Here is a 23143-nt window from a genome sequence, read left to right as displayed (position 1 = left end):
ATCCCATATTTTTAATGCTGGGAGGTCATTTGGAATTCATCTGGCAGTTCAAATTCAATACTGTCCTTCCAAAGCAAACTCCTTATCATGATCGTTGTCACTGAACATAACACATCTATAAGACAGCTCTAAAAGCTTTTCACTCCCTTGGTTAAGTTTTTTTTTTTTTCTTTCCAATTGTGAATGGGATGTTTTCCTAACTTTTTTATCAGTAAGTTTGTTATTGCTACCCAGAAGAGCTATTGACTTTTGTATCCTGAAACATTGTTGAACATATTTATTACATCTAAGAGTTTTCTAATGGAGTTGTAGCATCTTTTAAATATAGGACCATATCATCTGCAAATTGGAAGTTTTACTTCTTTCCTAAATTAGATCTTTTATTTCCTTCACCTGTTTTATTCTTCTAGATAAGACTTCAAGTACTATATTAAATAAGAGCAGAGAAAGTAAGCGTGCTTGTCTTGCTCCAGATTTTATAGAAAATGTTCTCAATTTTTACCCATTGTTATAATTTGGCTATTGGTTTGTTGCAGACTTTATCATGTTGAGGTATGTTCTTTCTACACCTAGTTCCTTTGGGAATTTTATTGTAAAAGATATTGAGTTTTGTCAAAATTTTTAAGCATTGTAGAAAAATTGAAGATTCTAAAAAATAGAATTTCTATTCTCATGAATCACCAGAATTAATGTTCTAAAAATAACTGTATTACCAGAAGCAATCTACAGAGTCAATCAATAAATTACCATTAAAATTGTAAGTGCCAAAGAGGAAAGATATAACCACATGGAAATAGAGTCCTACAAACTCCTGGGACCCTGATCATATGAACTTACAACAATGGTGTCAGCATGCACAGACCCATGCAAACTCAAATAGACAAAAACCCAGTATAGAAGTGGGGAAATGGACATTTGACCCCAATCTTAGCTGAAGAAATATTGGCAACTGATCTGGGTAAGGAAGAGCTGATCTTCCTAAAGCAAGAGACTCTAGATAGATTGACTAGACCTCAGTGGATGGACTTGCACCGAGGGACATCTGGGGATACTAGCTTGACACAATAGATCTTAAGACAAATGACAGAATGCATGAATTCCAGTGAATGGGGGCGATAGTAGGGTGCCAGTGGGGAGGGGGGTATAAGGATGATTAAAATTGATTGGAATGCTCTGTATGAAATACACAAATATTCGATAAAAAATTTCAATGATATTCTTCACAGAACTAGAAAAAACAATCCTAAAATTCACTTGGGAATGTAAAAGACTCCAAACAGCTAAAGCAGTCCTGAATAAAGAGAGCAATGGTAAGGGTATCATGATCCTGATTTCAAGCCACACTACAGAACCAAGGTGACAAATACTACATGGCTGGCAAAAAATGTCATGGAGACCAATGAAATAGAATAGAAAACCCAGAAATAAACCCACACAACTGCATTCACCTAATTTTTGGCAAGGGTATCAAAAAGTACATTGGAAAAAGTCATCCTCTTCAACAAATGGTACTGGGAAAACTGAATGTCTACCTGTAGAAGAATAAAATTAGATTCCTATCTCTCATTCTGCACAAAAATCAATTTAGAATCTATGAGAGACCTTACAGAAAATGTGAAACTGCTAGGAGAAAACACACACTTCAGGATAAAGGCATGACAAGAACTTTCTGAAAAGAGCTCCAGGGCCAGGAAGATGATGCAGCAGGTAGAGGTGCTTGAGGCCAAGACTGATGACCTGAATTTAATCTCAGTAACCTAAACAGTAAAAGGTGGAAGGAGACAACTGATCCCACAGATTGTTCTCTTACCTCCTCACCCACACCGTAGCACTCACCCCCGCCACTACAATAAATAAAAAAATAAATATTTAAAACAGAAATTCAATGCAGGGCATGGTGGTGCACATATTTCATTTCAGCAGAGGCAGGTAGATGGATCTCTGTGAGAAAAAGGCCAACTTCATCTACACGGCAAGTCTCAGGCCAACTGGAAGACCCTGTCTCAAAAAAGAAAAAGAAAAAAAATCCAATAACATAGGAAACAATGCCAAGAATTGACAAATTGGATTACATGAAATTAAAACACTTTTATACAGCAAAGGAACTACTAGAAGACTGAAGAGACAGGCCACAAAGTGGAAGAGAATCTTTACCAGCTGTCCTTCAGACAGGGACTGCTATGCAAAATACACAAAGAAGTGTAAAACAAAATCCCCCATTCAACAAATGAGCCAAGAAACTGAACAGAATGTTCTCTAAAAAGGAAATACAAAGCAAGGGCTGGAGCTCCGTTGTCTGAGTGCTTGTCTAGCAAGCATGAAACCCTGGGTTTGATCCCCAGCATTGCAAAAACAAACAACAGCAAAAACTAGATGTGTTAGCACAAGCCTCTAATTTGAAGGTGGGAACAGGAAAATCAGAAGTTCAAGGTTATCCTTCATTCTATAAGAGTTTGAGACCAACCTAGTACACTGTTTCAAACAATGATGATGATGAGGAGGATGAGGAGGAGGAGGAGGAGGAGGAGGAGGAGGAGGAGGAGGAAAAAGGAGAGGAGGACAAGGAGAAGGAAGAAGAGGACAATGAGGAGGAAACGGCTGCAGCAGCAACACTACCACAAATAGTCATTAACATTTTTTTAAAGTATTCAGCATCCTTAGTCACCATGGAAATGCAAATTAATACAACTTTGAGATTCCATCTTACCCCTATCACATTAGCTGCCTTAGTTACTTTTCTATTGCTGTGATAAAACACCATGACCAAGGGAACTTATTAGAAGCAAGAGTTTATTTAGCTTATGGTTCCAAAAGTGCAAGAGTCTATCATGGCAGGAAGGCATGGCAGCAGAGGTGACTGGAGTAGGAGCAGAAAACAGAAGCTCACATCTTCAAGCAGGCCCAGAAAACAGAGAGAAATGGAGATCTGGCAAGGCTTAAGAACTCTGTAAATCTGCCTCCAGTGACATCCTTCCTCCAGCATGGCCATGGCCTCCTAAAACAGCAACACCAACTGGGCACAAAATGCTCAAATACTTGAAGCCTATGGAGGTGAACCACCACATTCTACTCCCTGGCCCCCATATGCTCAGGACCATATAAAATGCAAAATGCATTTAGACCAACCTTAAAACTCACCATAGTCCTTACCAGACTCAATACTATTTAAAAATCCACGGTCCAAAGTCTCTTCTGAGATTCAGGGCAATATCTTAACTGTAAGCCCCTATAAAATCAAAAAATAAATTACATACTCCCAACATACAGTGGAACTGAATATACATTTCCATTCCAAAAGGGAGGAATGGAGGCAAAATGAGGAAATACCAGACCAAAATAATACCAAAAAACAGCAGCACAAACACCAAGTCCAGTAGCTCCATGTCTGACTTCTTGAGCTTTACTTCCAAAGGGCTTAGATGGCTCAGCCTTTCCAGCTTTGCTGCATGCAGCATACAACTCTCTTGGACTGGTACCACTCCCTGTATGCAGCTCTCCTTGACAGATTTCTCACAGTTCTGACATCAGAACATCTTCTTGAGGTTTCCACCAACAACGCAGCTTCACCTTCACAGCTTCACACAATGGCCTATCAGGGCCTTCTTTATGCATGGAGGTTCCTGCTGCACACTGCTTAGCCTTGGTGGCTTTCTGAAAGAGCAGAGGAAGAACTGATGAATCCTTCACTCTTGCATCTTTCAGGCCTCTAAAGTCAGCACCACATGAACAATATTGCCAATTTTGGCTGCAGGTTTGGGGTGGACCCTGGTCTGCTTCATTGGCTTTTGAAGCTTTTCTCTGCTGTGATTTTCTAAGAGTAGAAAACCCCAGCATTTTACTTTCACAAATCGGAGGCTTAGCTGGGTGTGGTCTTGTCCTAGAGGCACTATCTCCATTGTTTAAGCAAATCTCTAGGCCTCTTCTTAATCACTTTAATCTCCTTTTCAAAGGGATCTTCTCCCCCAGCACAGGCCTTGGCTCCGACATTAATCTTCCTAATGCTCTTTTTCAATCCAAACTGTACATTCTGCATTTTTTTCTATCTCATTTGTTCTTTTTCACTGTAGATCTACATAATATTCATAATTACTAGCCACACCACCATTTCTATGTTAGGCTTCCTTGAAATACCCTCTGCCAAAGAAATAAGTTCATTGCTTTTCAACTTGGGTTCAGGTAAGCTTTTTGGCTGTGGGCAGACTCCATCCAGACTCTTTGCCAAAATATCCCAATTGCTGTTTAAGTCCTTATTTCCCTCTGGAATTAAATTGTTCTCAGCACTGCTTTCTTCCAGGCTCCTAATTCAATGACCTGTTAAGCTTTGCTTACAGCAATCAACCACTTTTCTAGTCCAAACTTCCAAAGTCTTCCACATTCCTCCAAATATTAACACAGTCAGGTTCTTCACAGCCAGCACCCCATTCCTGGTACCAATTTCTGTCTTAGTTACTTTTCTGTTGCTGTGATAAAACACTGTGACCAAGAGAACTTATAGAAGGAAGTGTTTATTTAGCTAACAGTTCCAATAGGTCAAGAATCCATCATGGCAGGGAGGCATGGCAGCAGAGGTGGCTGGAGTAGGAGCAGAAAGCAGAGGCTCATATCTTCAAGCAGGCACAGGAAGCAGAGAGTAACTAGAGACCTGGCAAGGCTTAAGAACTCTCTAAGCCTGCCTCCAGTGACATGCTTCCTCTAGCACAATCACACCTTCTAAGACCTCCTAAAACAGCAGCACCAACTGGGGACAAAATGCTCAAATACTTGGAGCCTCTGGGGGACATTCTCATTCAAACCACCACATTGACCAACATCAAGAAAACTAACAAATATTGGTGAGGATGTGGGGAGTGATCCTTTAGTGTAAGCAAAACAAGTGCAGTCACTATGGGAATCAGTATATAGAGTTCAGAAAAAAAAAAAAAAAAGAGAAAAGAAAACCAGAACAGACCCAAAGGACTCTAAGTCCTGCCACAGAGATATTTGTTCAACCATGTTTATTTGTACTATTCACAATAGCTGGAAAATGGAACCAGTCTAGATTTCTATCAGCAGATGAATGGATAATAAAATAGAATACATATACATAATGGAATTTTATTCAGCCATAAATAAAAATGAAATCATGACATTTATAAGAAAATGGGTGGAACTGAAAATTATTATACTAAGCAAAGCATCCTGGGCTTAGAAAGAAAAATACTACGCATTTTCTTTCACATGAAGATCCTGCAGTTTAGTTTTATATATGTATCTATACGTGTGTAGGGGCTATAGCTCATGAACCTGGAAAAGGGAGCACGAAATAGAAAAAAAAAAAATAGACCTTCAGAGAGGATTGAAGAGGATAAAAGAGGGCAATGCAACAGGTGTGATATCAAAACAGAGGGGGGAAGAAGAAGTGAACTGGGGGGGGGGGTCAGAGCAGTGACAGCCACCAAAAACAAGGTACTTACGAAAATGCCACAGTGAAGCTGTTATTTTATATCCTAATTTTAAAGCTAAATATGAATTTCCAAAACTTTTAGTTTTTCAGGTTCTTCTTTACCCCACTTTTCTTTGCATCGTGAGGTAGAGGTGTTCTTTTTTTGTAGCACTATGATTGGACCCCGGGCCTTGTTCTTACTCTACTACCATATTCTCAGCCTTGGTGACCTTTTCTTTACGCCCCCCCCCCCGGCACTCTTACATGTTCAGTGTCACCTAGAGTGTCTTCTAATCCTTCCATTTAAAGTCTTCAGGCCTAGAGAGCACTGACTGCTGTTGCAGAGGACCCAAGTTCAATTCCTAACACCCACATGACGGCTACGAACTGTCCTTAACTCTGGTTCCTAGAGGACTCCGAAGCCCTCTTCTGACCTCCACAGCATTGCATGACACGGGTGCACTCACATAGATGCAGACAATACACTCATACCCATAAAAAATAAATAAATAAAATATTTTAAAGTCTTCTGAATGGGGTCACCTGTCTGTACATGCACTGATGAGCATTGCATAAGGTTCAGTCTGTGAAAGCAGAAGAGGTTAAACAAACAAAAGGTAACAGCAATGCTATGAGACAGAGTAATAAATGAGATGCATCCCAGGGAAAAGAAAGCAGGAAGGCCTCTCAAAGAGAGGGACAAGTGATCCATTCTTTGAAAAATGAATAGGAATCAGACTAGCAAAGGCACAATGCACCATCTTCAAACAACCTATGAAAAGGGATATGAGCAGAGAAGATCACAGCTTACTGCTGAAATTTCAGTCAATCCAAAGTCTGGAACTCTGGCTTCATGGAGGAGTGATACAGGACTGGAAGAGCAGGGGTAAATGGCCCAGAGGCTATTGGAGAGGAGGGAGGACCTTCAGGACATCCTTTCCCTTATCTGTTGCTATATAACCCCTGGAATGCTGCATGCCCTAAAGCAGCATCATTTTCTTTCTCACAGCTCTCCAAGGTGGGCAACAGTCTCTAGGGATAGCTCATCTCTTCTCATGTGGCTTAGGCTGGCATAGTTTGATTGAGGCAAGAGAATCTAAAATCATCACTTAGGCACCTGGCACCTTAGGTAAGGCAGCAGAGGCTGACTGGGCTTCTTTTTATTTCCCTGGGGTCTCTTAGTATTCAGTAGTATGCCTCCAGCTCTCTACTTGGAAGCTATTTCCTAGGAAAGCAGAACATGAAAGTAGCAAAACAGTAGGCCCAGAAGCTTTACAGCTACACCTCCTCTGAACTCTTGTGGTCAAAGCAAGACCAGCTTGGCTTAGAGAAAAGGAGAAATAGACCCAGTCTCTTCTGGAAGAGCAGCATAAGCGTAAAGGGAATATTGGCAACTCGGTGTGTGTCATTATAGCTTATAAGCCTTACAGCTCACTGCATTCTATAGGGATCTATTGAAGGATTTTAAGAACCACACACATACTATGTGTGTTTAAAATATATCCTCGAAGCCAGGAGTGGTGCTGCATACATTTAATCCCAGCACTCAGGAGGCAGAGACAGGCAGATCTCTGTGAGACTGAGGCTATACTAGTCTACATAGTGAGTCCTAGGCCAGCTGGGGCTACAGGGAGACCCTGTCTCCAAAAGAAAAAAAAAATTAAAAATTAAAATATATACTCGAGTCTTTTTACAGATTGAATCCAGTGGTCCTGGACCACTACTTAGATTCAGATCAAGGTCAAAAAAGTGTCCTCCAGGCCTTCCCATATTTTCTTCTTTATGGGGGGAAGTGGAATGGGTAATATATTGTTTATATTTTTCTGTTGTAAATCAAGTGCTATCAAACTACTGCCAGGACTCTGCTCCTTCCAGAAAAAAATGGACTCCCAACTTCCATGGGGGAATCAATATCTAACACCACAAGTCCTCTGCTTAAGACCTTTCTGTTTATAAGTATTTGTAATACCTTTGCTTATTTTGTATTTCTATTTCTATAAATAAACCAGAAATGTCAGAAAAGGCTTTCAGAGAAGGCAGAAGTCTGCTTCCTATTTCCAATGGCTTTTCCTGTGTCAGAGCCTATGTGTGCACATGTGACTACAAAGCTTGTGTGGGCATTTCATTTCCATGGCAACTGAACGCATTGACTCTTGCTTCTAGTCCCCACTTCAGTGGTCTACAAGAGCATTGCCTATGAAAACAGCAATGAAAATATTTGCATAATGATCACACCACCACAGTGCAGAATCTATTTCAGAAATAACAGTTTTAATATATGGGCAATTGTAATTTAAGTAGAAGAGAACAGAGACCCAATCCTTATTAAAGCATTAGTGTAGATAAAGCTCTGGAATTTCAGAGTATACAAGAGATGGTCCTTCTGAATTTTCAGAGGCTATATAGCTCTTTCACTTAAGCATTTCTTGATTCAGAAGTCTAATCTATAAAACAACGTTTTTCCCTATATTGTTGTACGGTGTGTTGGTGTATGTATTCCGGATGGTGCTGGAATATGTTCACTCCTGGCCAGTGTGGGGCATGCTCTCAGCATCACTAACACCCAACAGTGGGTGATGATCCCTTTCTTTCACAGTCCCCAGAATAGTGACTGGAAACCAGGTTCTCTTGGAGAGATGCATTCTAAAAACCAGGTTTCGCTTCATCCATATTATGTGTTCTGTGAGCAAACTCCTTAACCATTTTAAGAGTTTTTGTTTCCACCTCTATAAATCCTTAGGAACAGTTGTGCCTTCCCTACATGATTGCTTCAGTGGATTAAGCTACATGGTATTTAATGCCTGTAGCCCATTGTATGCTATGAGGGACCAACAGACTTAACTACTATTGTTTTAATGGACTTCTTGCTGACTTTGCATTGTTTCTTCATTTCTCAGGGAGATGCTAATCTCTGTGGCTCTGGGACAAGTGTTATCCCTTCTGGTTTGTGGAATTGGCTTGACCAGCAAGTACCTGGCAGAAGATTTCCATGCCAACACTCCAGTCTTCCAGAGTTTCCTCAACTACATCCTTCTCTTCTTGGTCTATACCACCACACTAGCTGTCAGACAAGGTAGGCTCCCCCAAGCACCTGGAATAGGGCTTTAACAAACATCTAGAAGAGTGTGAGATGTTACTGGATAACTTTTTATCATTTGAAGCATCAGTAAGACAATTCTAAACCACAGATCTCACTTTTCTATTTTGCAGTAATACCACAAACAAAAATGAATTGACACATCACAGATATAAATTGTGTGAATTCAACGGGAAATGGGAAATATATTTATTGCAGAAGTGTACAACTGCTCACAATTTGAATCCTGTTAACGTTTCTTGTACCTCTCAATGAATCTAAATAGAGTATTCCCCTGAAACCTGAAACAGGACCAGTGCAGCTGTTTTATATATGCTAGTCCTGAGCTGTCCAAGGGAATTTCAGAAAAAATATATGTTCTTTAGGAAAGTGACATAAGAAAGCTAAAAATATAAGTGCAAAACTCTGGTAATAATACAAGGGAGAAAGATATATATAAGGAAGGTCCCATGAATGGACAGGCATGATGCTTTTAAATCTAAAATATATAGAGCCATAAAAAGTTTTCCAAGAGTCAGTACAAGAAAATGTCTTTTCAAGGAGCAGCTCCAATTAAAAATAGGGGCAGGGGCTTCCCAGGGACTTTTTCAGCACCTATGACTCTACCACCAAATATGATATAATGCTTTTATCTATGGCCCCCAAAGAACCAACCATTTCCCCCTAAATTGTTGCTGTTGACTCTAAAGGATTCATTGAAAAAATAGTCATTAATAGGTTTGAAGACAATCATATACTTTAATAATAAACGAGAACATATATTGCTATATATATGTATATATGTATATATATGTCAATTCTAATCATTATACTTTTTTGAAACTTTGATAAGAACCACTTATCAGTATTTCATCCTTACATTTCCTTATTTTTGTTTCTGTCCAGAATAATACTGTAGTTATAATGACTTGTCCAATGCTAGGTTTGATCTTAGAAGAGAATAGTAATGAATAAGGCTAGGTGGTTGGGTGATGGCACAGTCGCTAACATGCCTGTCTTGCAAACATGAAAACCTGCATTCGGATCCTAGCACCTACTTAAAAAGTTGGGGACAACAGTACACATCTATAATCCCAGCACTGGGGAGGCAGAGACAGGAAGATCCCTAGAGCTCCCTGGCCAGCTGGCATAGCTAAATTAGTGAGTTCCAGGTTCAGTGAGAGACTCTTTCTCAAAAATTAAGGTGAACAATTGAGTTGACCTCTGATATCCACATGCACCAGGACACACATGCTTGCTTTTCTATATGCACACATACACACACCCACACAAACACATGCATACATACACCACAAAATACACACATGAGAAATGAACAAAGTAGGACTTAACTGCTTTATCAGTTTGTTGAAAATATTATAGAAGATAATTTTATTTGCTTCTCAGAAATTGATGCTACTGGTGTTTATTTTATTTTAATATCAAAAGATACAACTAATTTAAGAATAGACTCTCAGCCTATAGTAGACACTGAATCTCAGCAATGTTTCCTTGGTGTAAGTTGGAAGCCAGTAAATGTGGATGATAGAAGTGTGCTGTCCAACAGTTATCCCACTGTTTCATGAATGGTGGATGCCTCAAGCCAGAAAAAGACTCCAGGAAGTGAGGGAATGGGGGAGGCATACAATTAGTAACTCATTTCCGAGAGACTGTGGAAATGTTCCCTCAGACATGTCAAGAAAGAAGAGCTAAAGGATGAACGTAAAAATCACTTGCTGTGAGCTCAAATCAATATTAAAAGAACAGAATTATTTAGCCTAGTATAAAGTGTATAATTAAGAATAATGGGATTAAATTAAGAATAATTTTGCAGCAGCCTAACACTGGAGGTTTTTTTATATGAAAATGGTAAATGGTAATAGTACTCTTTACTGAACCTTTATAATGTGTTAGCCACTGTGTATGTAAATGGTTCTTCATACTCCTTCAGTCCAAGGAAACTGGTGTTATCTAAAATCTTACAAGTGAGGAAACAAGAAAGCTGCTTAGGGATGTGGGTTAGGAAAAGGTAGAGGCTGTAACCAGCCAGGGCTGAGAAGGCTGGGTGCCTGTTGTAGGCACCTGCCTCTTGGGAAGCACTGGAGGGATGGCAGACCTTGTAGAACAGAGAAGCATTCATGTTCCTTGGACTTCAAAACCCTGAACAAGAAACAAGCCTGGAGTGTCAAATCAAGTGAGACACAGCAGTGTGGACTAGGTTGAAGGGCTGAAGACACAGCAGCAAGGTATATGGAGGCCTTTGAAAGAACAGCTGGAGAGGGCCGAGGAAATCCTGTCTTCCCAGTCAGTGATGAAGAGAGTCAATTCCAACAATGCAGTGCTCTTTCTGGAGATTTTTACCATCTCCCTTGATGGCCACTGAAGTTGCTGGAGTGTCTGTATTTGGGTGTTTATTGACAAGGTTTATTTGTTTTAAGTTTCATCTTCAGAGTTTTAATAGGCTGGCATTAAGCTAACATCTGGAAATCAACATGGTAATTACATTAATTTTGTGTAGTCTGACTCACTTCTCTGTTCTGAAAACATAATAATCTTTTATTCAGGCCTCAAGAGTCAAGAGGGAATAAACAACTGAGGAGAGATGAGGTCTGTATGTGCAAGCCAAGACCTCTTACAGACATCTCTCCTCTTTTTCCCAGTGTTTCTTGTGGGCTACAGCTTAGGTCAGAGAAGTAATGGTCTTCACATTGTTCCTAGCACAGGTACCACCTACCCTGTTGGGCCTCCATATTAATGATATGCCTTGGCCATGTGTCAGCAAGAAGTAAGACCTGACCATTTTAAAACAGAGCTCTATCATTATTTGTTATCTCTACTCATTCGGCTTCAACAGACTTATTGTTGTCAAATTTGAAACCTTTCAAGAACTTTCAGGGGGGTTGTTATCATGAATAACCTTGTGAAAATCTGACTTCAAAGTTAGGCTAAATTCTTCCTGTCAAATTTGTGTTGAACCAATTACCGAAAGACTTAGGTGTAACTGGTTTCTGGGTAAATTCTATTAAAAAGTATTTATGAACTTGCCCTTGATTACCAAGGAATTCCTGAAATGTCTGGGTATTCTCGTCCTTTAAAATGTTCTAGCTTAGTTAGACGTGGTTGCACATGTCTTTAATGCCAGCACTCAGGAGGCAGGAACAGGTGGGTCTTTGTAATCAAAGCCAACCTGTTCTACATGTAGAAAGTTCTAGGCCATCTGAGGCTACAGGGAGACCCTACCTGAAAACATACACACACACACACACACACACACACACACACACACACACACACACATTATATCTTGTTGAACAAATTCTAGGTACAGCCCAAAAGGTGGGAGCTAGGCTTTCTTCCAGATGATTCTAAAATTCAAATTCATTTCTGTTCCTAACAAAGAACTTCAATGATAAGATTTTAGAGAGTGTGCATCAAAATGTGCATTAAAGTGTACATCAAAAATGTAGTTTCATTGACATTGTATCAAGTTTTGAAAATTCAGGTATAATTTAGATTACTATTACTTTAGCCATACTGTGATGTATTCAGGAAGTGATAATGTGTCCATTGAAGAAATGCCAAAAATGCAAATAATTTATGCTTATGTCCAAAGGTGCAAAGCAAGGCCTTCAGGCACATAACTAAAGCAGAGTAAGGCTTCAAAACCTGAGCATCTGCCAGAGAAATACAAGAATCTCCCTCACATCCACACACTTCTTCTTTCTTAAAATTCCATGGAATCCTAGCTGAAATTAGAAAACTGAGAGACACCAAAAGCAAAGACTAAGCAATAAGGGAACCAGGCTGGGGGGCAGTTGAAGACGGACTTCTTGATTTTGTGCTATAGAATCAAGAAGTATGACAGACTTTTAAAATCAAAAGTGTAAATAAGATATATTGCTTCCCAAGGAAGCATTTTTCATCAATTTTTGCCCATGATTTTCTTACCAATTGTAATGAAAATCCCTTTTCCCAGAACTACTTTCAGCAGCTCCTACATAATAGTCGTCAATATGTTTGCTACCACTTTTCTCTATGTGTGTCTGTCGAACTCAGAAAACTAAGGATTGTAGAGTAAAAAGGCGGATGCTGAGGCTGAAGCAGAAACTTGCAGAGCTTTGTCTTCCCTTCAGTTGTCGTGGTGGCAAAAGAAGAGTAAGAACATGATTAGAACAAAGATGTCTGCTGCTTTTCACATACACCCAGAGTGGTCTTCAATAATCCTAGTAACTCGTTCTGCAAGTTTTGATTTTTCAATGAAAATAATTTCTATAAGCACTTCCAATTTTGAATAAAAAATCCAATCTTCTAGCAAGAAGCAATTTGATAAGCACCAGACATATCTTGTTTTTGAGCAGATTCATGAAACATAGATTTTCAAGTTTTCTTCTATTATGCTTGTGTTGCTTTGCATGAGTGTAAAAACATCTCTAACAGTACTAATGGAGCACTCACAGCAAGATTTAAAATATTCATCTAATTAGAAAAATGTAGAATCGAATAAAATAGGCTTCTCAGAGATCCACAACGAAGTCTTGGAAACTTAAGGATCTGGCATCCCTCAGTATGCGAGACCTGAAGATCTCCATCTTAGGATTCTGAGGCTGCTTTTCCTGTGGAAATTTCTGTCCTTGCCTTTGTTGGAATTTTTTTTAGTGTTTACTACAAACAGTCAAAACCGTAGACCAAAGCAGTAAAATGAATTGAAGTAGAATCCAGGGTTTCCTCAGAGCAGAAGACCAAGGGAACCTCCATGCACAGTCAGTTTCTATTCTCTGGATAATCCTTACTAAACCACTGAAGAGAAGGGACTGTTAGTGGGTTGGCAGGATAAGAAGTCACTTGGCAAATGTAAATATGGAATTGTATGTCCCCTGAGAGTCGTGGGGGAAATAGTACTGTCAATTACCTAAGTCTGATGAGGTAATTTTTATTGGAATCTCTTAAAATGTTTCTCTTGTGGGAAATTACTTGGCAACTTTCCATGCCTATTCCTCGTCAGACCACATTTATTTTTTACTTCTTAAGTATGATTGGAGAGTTTTAGTCCCTATAGTATAGAAAGATTGTACTTCAGAGGTTTCTGAGTCGAATCCTCGGTAGATGCTCCTTGAGAAATACCATGTTGTCGGGATGGGGAAGAACAGGTTTATGTTGAAAGAGTAGCCATGACATGTTAGGAAAAATTAAATTCAGTTCTAGCAAAACTGCCTGTCAACCACAGCAGGTTGAACTCTCATGTAACAATGGGAGTGTAAAACTACCGGTAACACTACTTTTGAATACAACTTGGCATCTGTTTATAAAGTTAAATATACAAGTGCTGTATGACCCAAAATTACTCTCTTCCAAGAGAAATGAAAGCAAAAACTGCATACAGAAAACAAATGCATACAAAACTGTATGCAAATGGATACTGATGATTTATTCATAACTTCCCCCCAAACCCAACAACTGTAAATAACCCAAGTGCCTGCTAGCTTATAGAAGGAAACAAAACTGGGTATGATGGTGTATGCTTATAATTCCAATACTCAGGAAGCTGAAAGAAGAGGATTGCCACAAATTCAAGACCAGTTTGAGCTACATAGTATCAGGCCAGCCAGAGCTACAGAGTGAGACCCTGCCTCAAAAAAGAAAAGAAAAATGCTGGTCGGTAGGATTGGCCAATAAAATGGTTCAGTGAATAAAGGACACAGAAGCCTGATAACTTGAGTTTGATCCCTAAAGCGCACATGGTGGAAGCAGAGAACTGACTCCTGCAGGTGTGCTCCGACAGCCACGTGTGTACCGTACAGAAAAATAATACACAATGAGCAGATAAATAAATGAGAAGGAAAAATTCAGTAAACTCATTCAATCTAGAACTACTCATAAATAAAAAGAATAAGGCACCGATACATTCAACATTATAAACTAATTTCAAAAGCATTATGCTAAGTTTATACTCTGGATAATTGCATACTGTATTGTTAATGGTGTATTGGAAAAAAGCAAAATAATAATGATAGAAAGCAGATCCATTCTCGGTGGCTCCTGAGATAGCAGGTTGTAGAGGGCACCAAGGAAACCTTTGGACATTGTTTTCTGTATCTCTATTATTATAGGCATTATGTAAGTATATACATTCATCAAGACTCTTCCAACTGTACACTTAAAGAAGTGACATTTATTATGTCTAAATTATAATTCAATACAGTTAATGAATGAAAGAAAGTTGTCTAACTCTGTGGTTGCCTAGATGGAATAATATATTGTTGGGTCTATAGTTTTGAATATGAAGCTCTTTTTTCTGTCACTTTTAGATATCAGGAAATGCAATTTAAAGTATCTTATTTCATTGTGGCATCCTTTTAAGAATACCAAGGAACTTGGTAGTGGTACATGATCCATCAACCTGTAACTGCACCAAACAATGCCAAATATACATGTTCTATGCATAAACTGTGTACAGGATAAATCTTCACCACCTGGACTCTCCTACCTTCTTATTAAGACTTAGAGCATCCAATATAACATGTCTTATTTGTGCTAAGAAATATGAATCTCAAATAGACTGATACTGCACACAGAGCCCTCAGTATCAGCACAATAAATGAGTTTCAGATTGAAAGAAACTGGCATGAATATGCAACACCATCTTCTGCTTTTAATGAATCCTCATATAAATTCACACAGACACACAAACACATGCACACTTTATATATCATACCATCCCTCGTTTCCCATGCTAAATACTTCATTAATGAATTTCCACCTTGATCCATCATTCCAAACAGCATATAAGCTTATGGGAAAGATTGTCTCCCTGTTGTATCTGGAGTCCATGTTGACTGCTAATTCAGGAAATCTTTAGGCGTTCATCTTTCCATGCTGAGAGCTGGCGAAGAGCAATACTCATTCCTGGCACGCAGCTCCTGTGTTCATGTGGGAGACTGAAGGGTGGTTACAAGATGATAACTGTATTGCCTGGAGCAGATACATCTCCTTCTGCCAAAATAATTCTTTGTATGTAATTAGTGTAAAAATTCAGAGGAATAGAGTTTATCCTTACAATCATCTTTCTCATTAAAAAAGAATCATAATGGAGGAACAAAGCCATTCCCGCAGTGAACCGAATTGCTTTCCCTAAGTTTTCATTAAATCAAAGACTTGGCAGTTAGGACTCTTGCAGACACCATCGCAGGCTGCTGTGTGAGATCTGAGGGGAAAGGTGATTTTTTTTCTCCAAGGATTAGAACTGCATTGTGATTATCTTCTGATCAAACTCCCTGCATTTTGTGAATGTTCACTTTCACTCGTTTCTATTCTTGAAACTTTTGAGGACTAGGGAAAGATCACATAACTAGGCACATTTAAATGTGATGCATGCAAATGGAGGTTCTGTTGTGGACTGGCCCAGTAAGCTCCTTCAAGACCTATGTGAAGAGAAACATAAAAGTATTAACTCCCAAATGTATTAACAAAAATGTTAAGATTTATGTTGCTTCTTACCATTATTTGTTTTGCTATTTAATACTTCCAGGAATGAATACAAGTATCACTTTTTTTTACTTTGAGCTGCCTAATTAACAGTTTCTAAGAATGTCTTTTTTCCTTTAGAGTTTCTTGAGATACATTTTGTTACAAAAAATTATATTAATTCTGTATTTTATAGTAAAGAATAATATCCCTTTGTAATTTGAGCACATTAAAAATTATTCATCTTTGCTTATCTGGTAAAAATTATTTTACCTTTAACTTAAATTGAGCATTATATTTCTAGTTAATTTGATTTTTGTATGTCTCTTTACTCTTTTTCATAAATTGTGGCTACATGCCACATAGTCTTTACTAGACCACTGGTAAAAATTGTTTACATGAGCTTCTCATGAATGCATATTTTCTATGGCCATTTAAAATACATTTATATGGTTTGAAAGTTTCATATATTTATATAATGCATTAATTTGGTCATTTTTAACCACATACCTCTCTCTCATCCCTATCCCACTGAAATTCTTCCTCCCAACAGTCAGCCTCTTACTTTCATGACTTCCTTTTGTGTATGGCCTACTGAGTTTATTTAGAGCTTCTTGCTCAAGTATTAGTGAGAGGCTACTACTAGAGCAAAGCCAACTTGTCTGTGGCTATACTTCTCCCAACATCAGTAGCTGACAATAGTCCCTCAGGGAGGGGTTGGGGCCTTATGAACTCCTCCTCCACCCGTGGTGAAATGTTGGTGTGCATAACCTTGCACGTCTCTATGTAGATAACCACAGCTGCAGTGGTTTCATGAGTACAATAGCTATGTCAAGTCTAGAAAATGTCTTCTTACTGCTCATCTTCCTATCCCCTTACATTCTTTCTGTCCCTGCTTCTCCAGGGTTCCCAAGCCTTGGAGGGGTTGATATCACTGTCCCATTTATGGACAAATACTCTACCATCACTTATTCTCAGAATTTTGGCCAGATATAAGATTTTGCATTAGCTGTCATCCATTGTGGTAAGAAACTTATCTGTTGAAGACCAGGTTGCAGCATTAATCTGTGGCTAAAAGCATTCGTATTTAGAAGGCAGTTTGACAACATAGCTCTTTAGCCTGTCTTGGGCCTATAAACTCCTGAGCCATGAGCTTTTGACAAGGTTTACAGAACCAGGAATGAGTGCCATAATGTAGAGCAGGCCTCACACTGAATTACAGAAAGCAATTGGTTATCCCCATACCAGTCATGCCACTGTTGCACTAGAGGGCATGTCTTGGCTGGAGGTCATTATTGTAGCTGCAAGAATGACAGCTGGGTAAGCCTTGTGGTAACTTTTATCCCTCAGCAGCCTAAATAGCACCTCTGGCACTATGAAAGCCAGCCAGTAGAGAGGAAGCCTCCAGCTCAGCTCCAGCTTGATTTCCCTGTCCTGTGATGAAAGTATGCAGTGCAATGTCTTTATCAAAAGAGTCTCATATTTCAAGTTCTGATGGGCAACCAAGAGCAGTAACAACAGCTTGTATTGTTTGGGGCATCTCCTTGATCTCATAGAGAAGTATCCCATGCCTGGCACTGGGAAAAAATGTCTATCTTTAAGAATTTTATTTAGGACTTTATTACTGAAGTCCACTAAACTGAAATATAATTTTAGGTGCTAGAGATATGGCTCAGCAGTTAAGAGCATGTACTGCTTTTCCAGGCGACCTGGGTTTGGTTCTCAGCACCCACTCTGGTGGTGCGTAACTGCCTGTAACTCTTGCCAGGGATCTGATGTTTCTGTCCTTCTTGGGCACCTGTGTTTGTATGCACACACTCACATACTCACAATTCTAAAAAATGTAAAAATATGTACTTTTAAACAATTGGGATCTAGACTTTTTCTATATTAAACTCTATCAAAATTCAAGAACCATTTCAGTTTTCGTAACTTGCTTCACTTTGTAGGTCTGTATAATAATGGTAATTGTCTTAGGGGTTTTATGTGAGCAAAATGAGGTTATGTGTCAATGGGAGCTGTATAGGAAGCATTCAGTGACATGCTGTATCTCATCAGCTTTGAATTGCTTAATAAATGCTGAATCTTCTTCCAAACACTTTGGTGTTTGTTTGCTTGCTTGCTTGCTTGCTTTTGAGATAGGGACTCTTTCTGTAGTCCAGGCTGGCCTAGAACTCACTAAGTAACCCATGCTGCCCTTGAACTTTTGTCAGTCCTCCTCCCTCAGCCTCTTGAGTGCTGGTATTGTAGTCATGAGTTACCATGCCCAGCATTTCATCAGTTTGAATTTTATTGTGAATTTGAATAAAATTTCCATGAGGACCCTGAAATCCAGTAGTCTTGCATACATGCATATGTGATCTCTTTTATACTCTTAAATGCCAGAGCAGGTTCTGCTAGTATAATTCACAGAAGAATCCAAGAGGAGCGCTGTTCCAGATGTTCTTTCCACTACAGTGGCCAATATGGGGTGAGAGTTCACTAATGTATTAGATAGGAGCATGACTAATACTAAAGAGGCACAAGTCCAAAACCACCTCCCCACTGCATAGCATGAGGTCTTTCTGCCTGAGCAAGTCAAGCCAAGGGAAATAACAAGCATCCATCATGATTGTTCAGAAGGAACCAGAGCTGCCTTCAGCCTTTAAGCCATACATAATGCATCCAATGGTCTTATGAGGACTGGGATGTAGAAGGAAGAGAGCCAAAGAAGGTACCACAAAGACAGTTTTCTAGCTGGCATTTATCCCAGTGAGTGAGTACTTTGTTCTAGAACTTTCACTAGAACTGTGAATTGTTTTGTTTGTTTGTGTTAAAGTAGAGCTTCCTTTGTAACCTAGGCTAGCTTCAAGTTCACAACTCCTGCCTCCACATCCTCAGTGTTGGAACTGTAGGTGTCCACCACCACACTCAGCCATGAAGTATAAAGGCAGAACTCCTTCCCACCAAGTCTCTTGCTCTTGTCTGTGTTGCTTATCTTTTCTATTTCCTCTCTTCAGCTTAGCCTTTTCCTTCCCACATAGTCTTAACTTTGAGACAAATAGGCAGAAATGGGAAGAAAACCTGCCCATTCTCTGAAGAGAGAGGAATAGTATTACAAATTTGGACAAAACAGAGAAAATCCAGATTCAGTTCACAGCCTGTCTGCAGGGAGAGCCTCTCCAGGTTACTTGCCCTGCTTTGCTCAATAAGCGGTTCTAGGTGCAGGATACCCATTAAAGTGTGTTGTAAACTAAGCCTGACCACCTTCTTCCCTGAATGCTTTTTTCTTCCACAACACACACAGAATGCATCTGTGAACTGCAGCAACAAACATTCATGCAGAAAGCAAAGTAGCTGCAGAGCAGCTGGGAAATTAAATTTTACTGTTGGCCAAGGCTCATGCCAACTAGAGAAGATGAAGAAAAATGAGTATGGTTTGACTAAATCCAGGATGTCATGGCATCAGGAAAGAATCAGTTCTTGGGACAAGGGCCATAGATGCTTTGGATGACCCTGTCATTATGAAATCTTCAGATGCAATCCAATATAGAGAACTGAGTCACTGTACCATAATGAAAATCCTTGATCCTCAGCAATTATTTGACAATTAACATATGAGCAATTATTATATGAGCTGTATTAGTCACTTTTCTGTTGCTGTGATAGAAACACTGACCCAAGCAATTTACAGAAGGAAGAGTTTATTTGAGCTTACAGTTCCAGAGGAATTATAGTATATCATGGCAGGGAGGCATGGTGGCTGGAGGTGGCTGGAGCAGGAGCAGCAGAAGTGAAGCTCTCACATCATCATGCAGGCACAGGAAGCAAGAGAACAACTAGAGATCAGGCAAGGCTTAAGAATTCTCTAAGCCATGCCCAGTGACATGTTTCCTCCAGGATAGCCACACCTTCTAAAACCTCCCAAAACAGTGCCATTATCTGGGGACAAAATGTCCAAATACTTGGAGCCTATGGGGGACATTTTCATTCAAACCATTACATGAGCAGACCTCATTTTAGGTATTTCTACAGATACCACAGTAAAAAATCTCTCTCTCTCTCTCTCTCTCTCTCTCCCTCTCTCTCTCTGTCTCTCTGTCTCTCTCTCTCCCCCCTCTCTCTCTGTCTCTCTGTCTCTCTCTCTCTCTCCCTCTCTCTGTCTCTGTCTCTCTGTCTCTCTCTCCCCCCTCTCTCTCTGTCTCTCTGTCTCTCTCTCCCTCTCTCTCTCTGTCTCTCTGTCTCTCTCTCCCTCTCTCTCTCTCTCTCTCTCTCTCTCTCTCTCTCTCTCTCTCTCTCTCTCTCTCTCTCTCTCTCTCTCTCTCTCTCTCTCTCTCTCTCTCTCTCTCTCTCTCTGTCTCTCGTAAGAATCCAAGATGAAAAAGAGCTGCAAATGACCCAGGAGAGCACAAAGCACTGGGGCTAAAAAAGCCAGGAGAGTGGCCGTATGTCAGCCTCTAGCTGAGAAGAGGGGAAGCCATGCCATTGAGGACCATGGAGATGTTGCTTCCCCATTGTTGAGCAGGAGCTTACCGCAGACAAACTCAATGGAACACTGACATCTCCCCAGATTCAAAGCACTGCTGTCCAATGGCCTCCCCTTACCTTACTTGGTGAACCTGTGTCCTCTGCACCAAGATCCCACATTTGCTTTAAGAAAAGGACATCTGTTTTTCCTCTACTTACAAGCACATTTCAGCTTTTGCCTTTGGTGTATGTCATTTGCTAAGGTCGAAATTTCCAGCTGTGCAGTGCTAAACTCACAACCATTATAGCACAGCTTTAAGCCAGCTATTGATTTTAGACTTTTGTTAGACTAAAAGAAACTAAGTTAGATCATTCAGAAGCCAGCAAAGAACTCAACTTCTAAAAATAAAGTTAAAGAACTTGGTAAGTAACTTCTCTTAACAAAGAAATGTGTGGGCATAGCTTATGTAAGTGACATAAATGTAGACGTCTCTGCACTGTTAAAATTGTAAGTTATTTACTATATGGAAACTTACTAACTCTCAGCGCCTGATTTCTATTGTTTTGACTTCAGATATGTTGAGTAATTGTAATAACTGAGGAAAAATTCTATGATAGATGTTTCATACATCGAGAGTCGCTCTTAACTGAGGATGTCAGCATGGTGCACAAGGCAAGGATGTGACCCCTCTCAGGAGGGGGGTTTTACATTGTTAGTTCTGTCTAGAAGTCTTTTATATAAAACTTTCTGGAAGGTTCCAGCTGAGTACATCTTATTCAAATTTCTGTTATGCAAGCTTCAGTTCTACCTTTCTCAGTCACTCTTTTTCACTTCCTAAGTATTCTCATTCATTATTTATTTTTCTGCCAATGTTTGGGGAATGCTTTCTTCTGTCAGGCACTGTTCTGCTACATGTGAAGGACACCTGAGTGAGTAAAGACAATCACCCTTCACCTACACCTCCAAGCTCACAAGCAAGAGAAGAGTGACAGGGAAAGAGCCCTGTGGATGTAAGAGTACAAATCCAGGGGCCTCCTCTCCTTATTACCACCAAACCTTCACAGCAAAAGCCTCTTCTCTACTCTGTTTGCTGCTCTATCACTCTTTTTCCACCCACCCTGAGGCCTCCCTTTTCCTAATCATTCACAGCACAATTGATGACAAGCAGTTAAAATCAGTACATTGCTGTGCAGGGGCCTTCCTTTGAAGTACACATGCCCCTTTCACCAGGACCTCAATATTACCATAGGAAAATGGCATCTGCTTCTGGAATCCCTGAACTGCCCCCAGCCCCCACTGTCTCCCTGGCGAATACCACACAGACATCATCCCCCTTCTGCTTTATTTAGATTTAACTGTGGTAAGTTCTTAGCTATTGGCCTCCTACAAGCTAGACCACTGGCCATTTTAACACATGTTAATGGTTTCCAACACCCTCACGTCTATTTTTCCCTTACCAATGGTTACTTGTATATCAGAGGTTTATATTATTTTGCCTTACTTATATGAGCCAATATGTGAGCCTTACTTATACGGAGACAAATAGTTCTTGATTTTTGTTGTTTTAACCCCTTTAAGAAGTCTTTGCCTCCCACTGGTAACTTAGGTATACATATACTATCAGCACTTGCACTCATGCTTAATTTCAGTTTTTGTCAAATTTTTAACAACCCCCATAGAATATTAGAATTCATAAAAATTTTAAATTATAAAGAGGAAAGTGACCAGTGAGGAATATTGGAGTTCAGGGGCTTTGTCTCCATTCCTGACAGAACAGAGACTTGCAACCATTCCCTGGAACTGTTAGCATCTGTAGAGGAGCAGGAAGGGAGGGCAAAGTATCAGCCTTTTATATTTGACCAATCAGGTCATCTTATTTTCTCAGTGTGCAGCACGATCTTCCCAACAAATGAGCATCACATTGCTCAGCATATTCTAGAAGAATGAATTAACAGTGCTTTTGGTAGCAAGATCACAATAGATACAATTTCCAATAGGCTTAAATTTCAGGAAGTGTCACAGATGATATCCAACTAACTGTTGTAACGGTTATTTCTTTGAAGAAACCTTTATTGAATCTTTTTTAATTTTCTACCCAAACACTTGATGTGGATCTATTTGTGGCTTTACCTGAATGGCAGAAGTTATCTTTCTGTAGTCAGGTCATCTCTAAGCTCACCACCTGTTCATCTAGTCCCACTCCTCCAGTTACCACTTAAACACACTTAACAAACTAACAGAAAACACACATCATCAAGATAGGAGTTTAATTTGGTTGTAGGATATATTGACACAAAGTTGTCTCCAGGTCAGTTTCATGAACATTTATTGACCACACTGTGTACCCAACACCTTGTGGAGACCTTTATAAGTAAGCCTCTCTGAATTCGCTTCGGCTCTCGCATGGCCCTAAGCAAAGCCATGAAAGTCTGTTTCCCGGATTGCTGCTCAGATGCTTTCTATCCTCTGCCACATTTTCATCACAATCATCCCACTTTCAGAACTTTAATTTTCTCTAACCCAAAGCTCAGTAGAAAGCCAGACACTGGATATTCATGTCAATCCTTCTTCATTTGTGGTTCTTATTGAAATCAGGAATTAAAAACAGCAGTTGGAGAAGAAATGTGGATAAGAAATCTCAACCAACTTAAAGAACTTTTGGCAATTGATGGCTGCTGGGAGCGGGAAAGATGGTGACTTACAGGGCTGGTACTGTTGATGGGCCAAGTGGATGGAT

General features: G+C 39.7%; 1 protein-coding gene across 1 annotated transcript in view; it reads left to right on the top strand.

Annotated features, from left to right (window-relative positions):
* Window positions 1-23143, top strand: part of Slc35f1 (solute carrier family 35 member F1) — a 462243-nt gene that overhangs the window by 237863 nt on the left and 201237 nt on the right. The window contains exon 2 of the mRNA XM_008835782.2: window positions 8320-8495. Coding sequence (XP_008834004.1) covers window positions 8320-8495 — 176 coding nt within the window. The remainder of the gene's footprint in view (window positions 1-8319; window positions 8496-23143) is intronic.

This window comes from Nannospalax galili, unplaced genomic scaffold (genome assembly GCF_000622305.1).
Source record: "Nannospalax galili isolate Female #2095 unplaced genomic scaffold, S.galili_v1.0 scaffold417, whole genome shotgun sequence".
NCBI lineage: Eukaryota > Metazoa > Chordata > Mammalia > Rodentia > Spalacidae > Nannospalax > Nannospalax galili.
The sequence above is the reverse complement of the archived record's forward strand: the minus strand, read 5'-3'. Positions and strand labels throughout refer to the sequence as shown.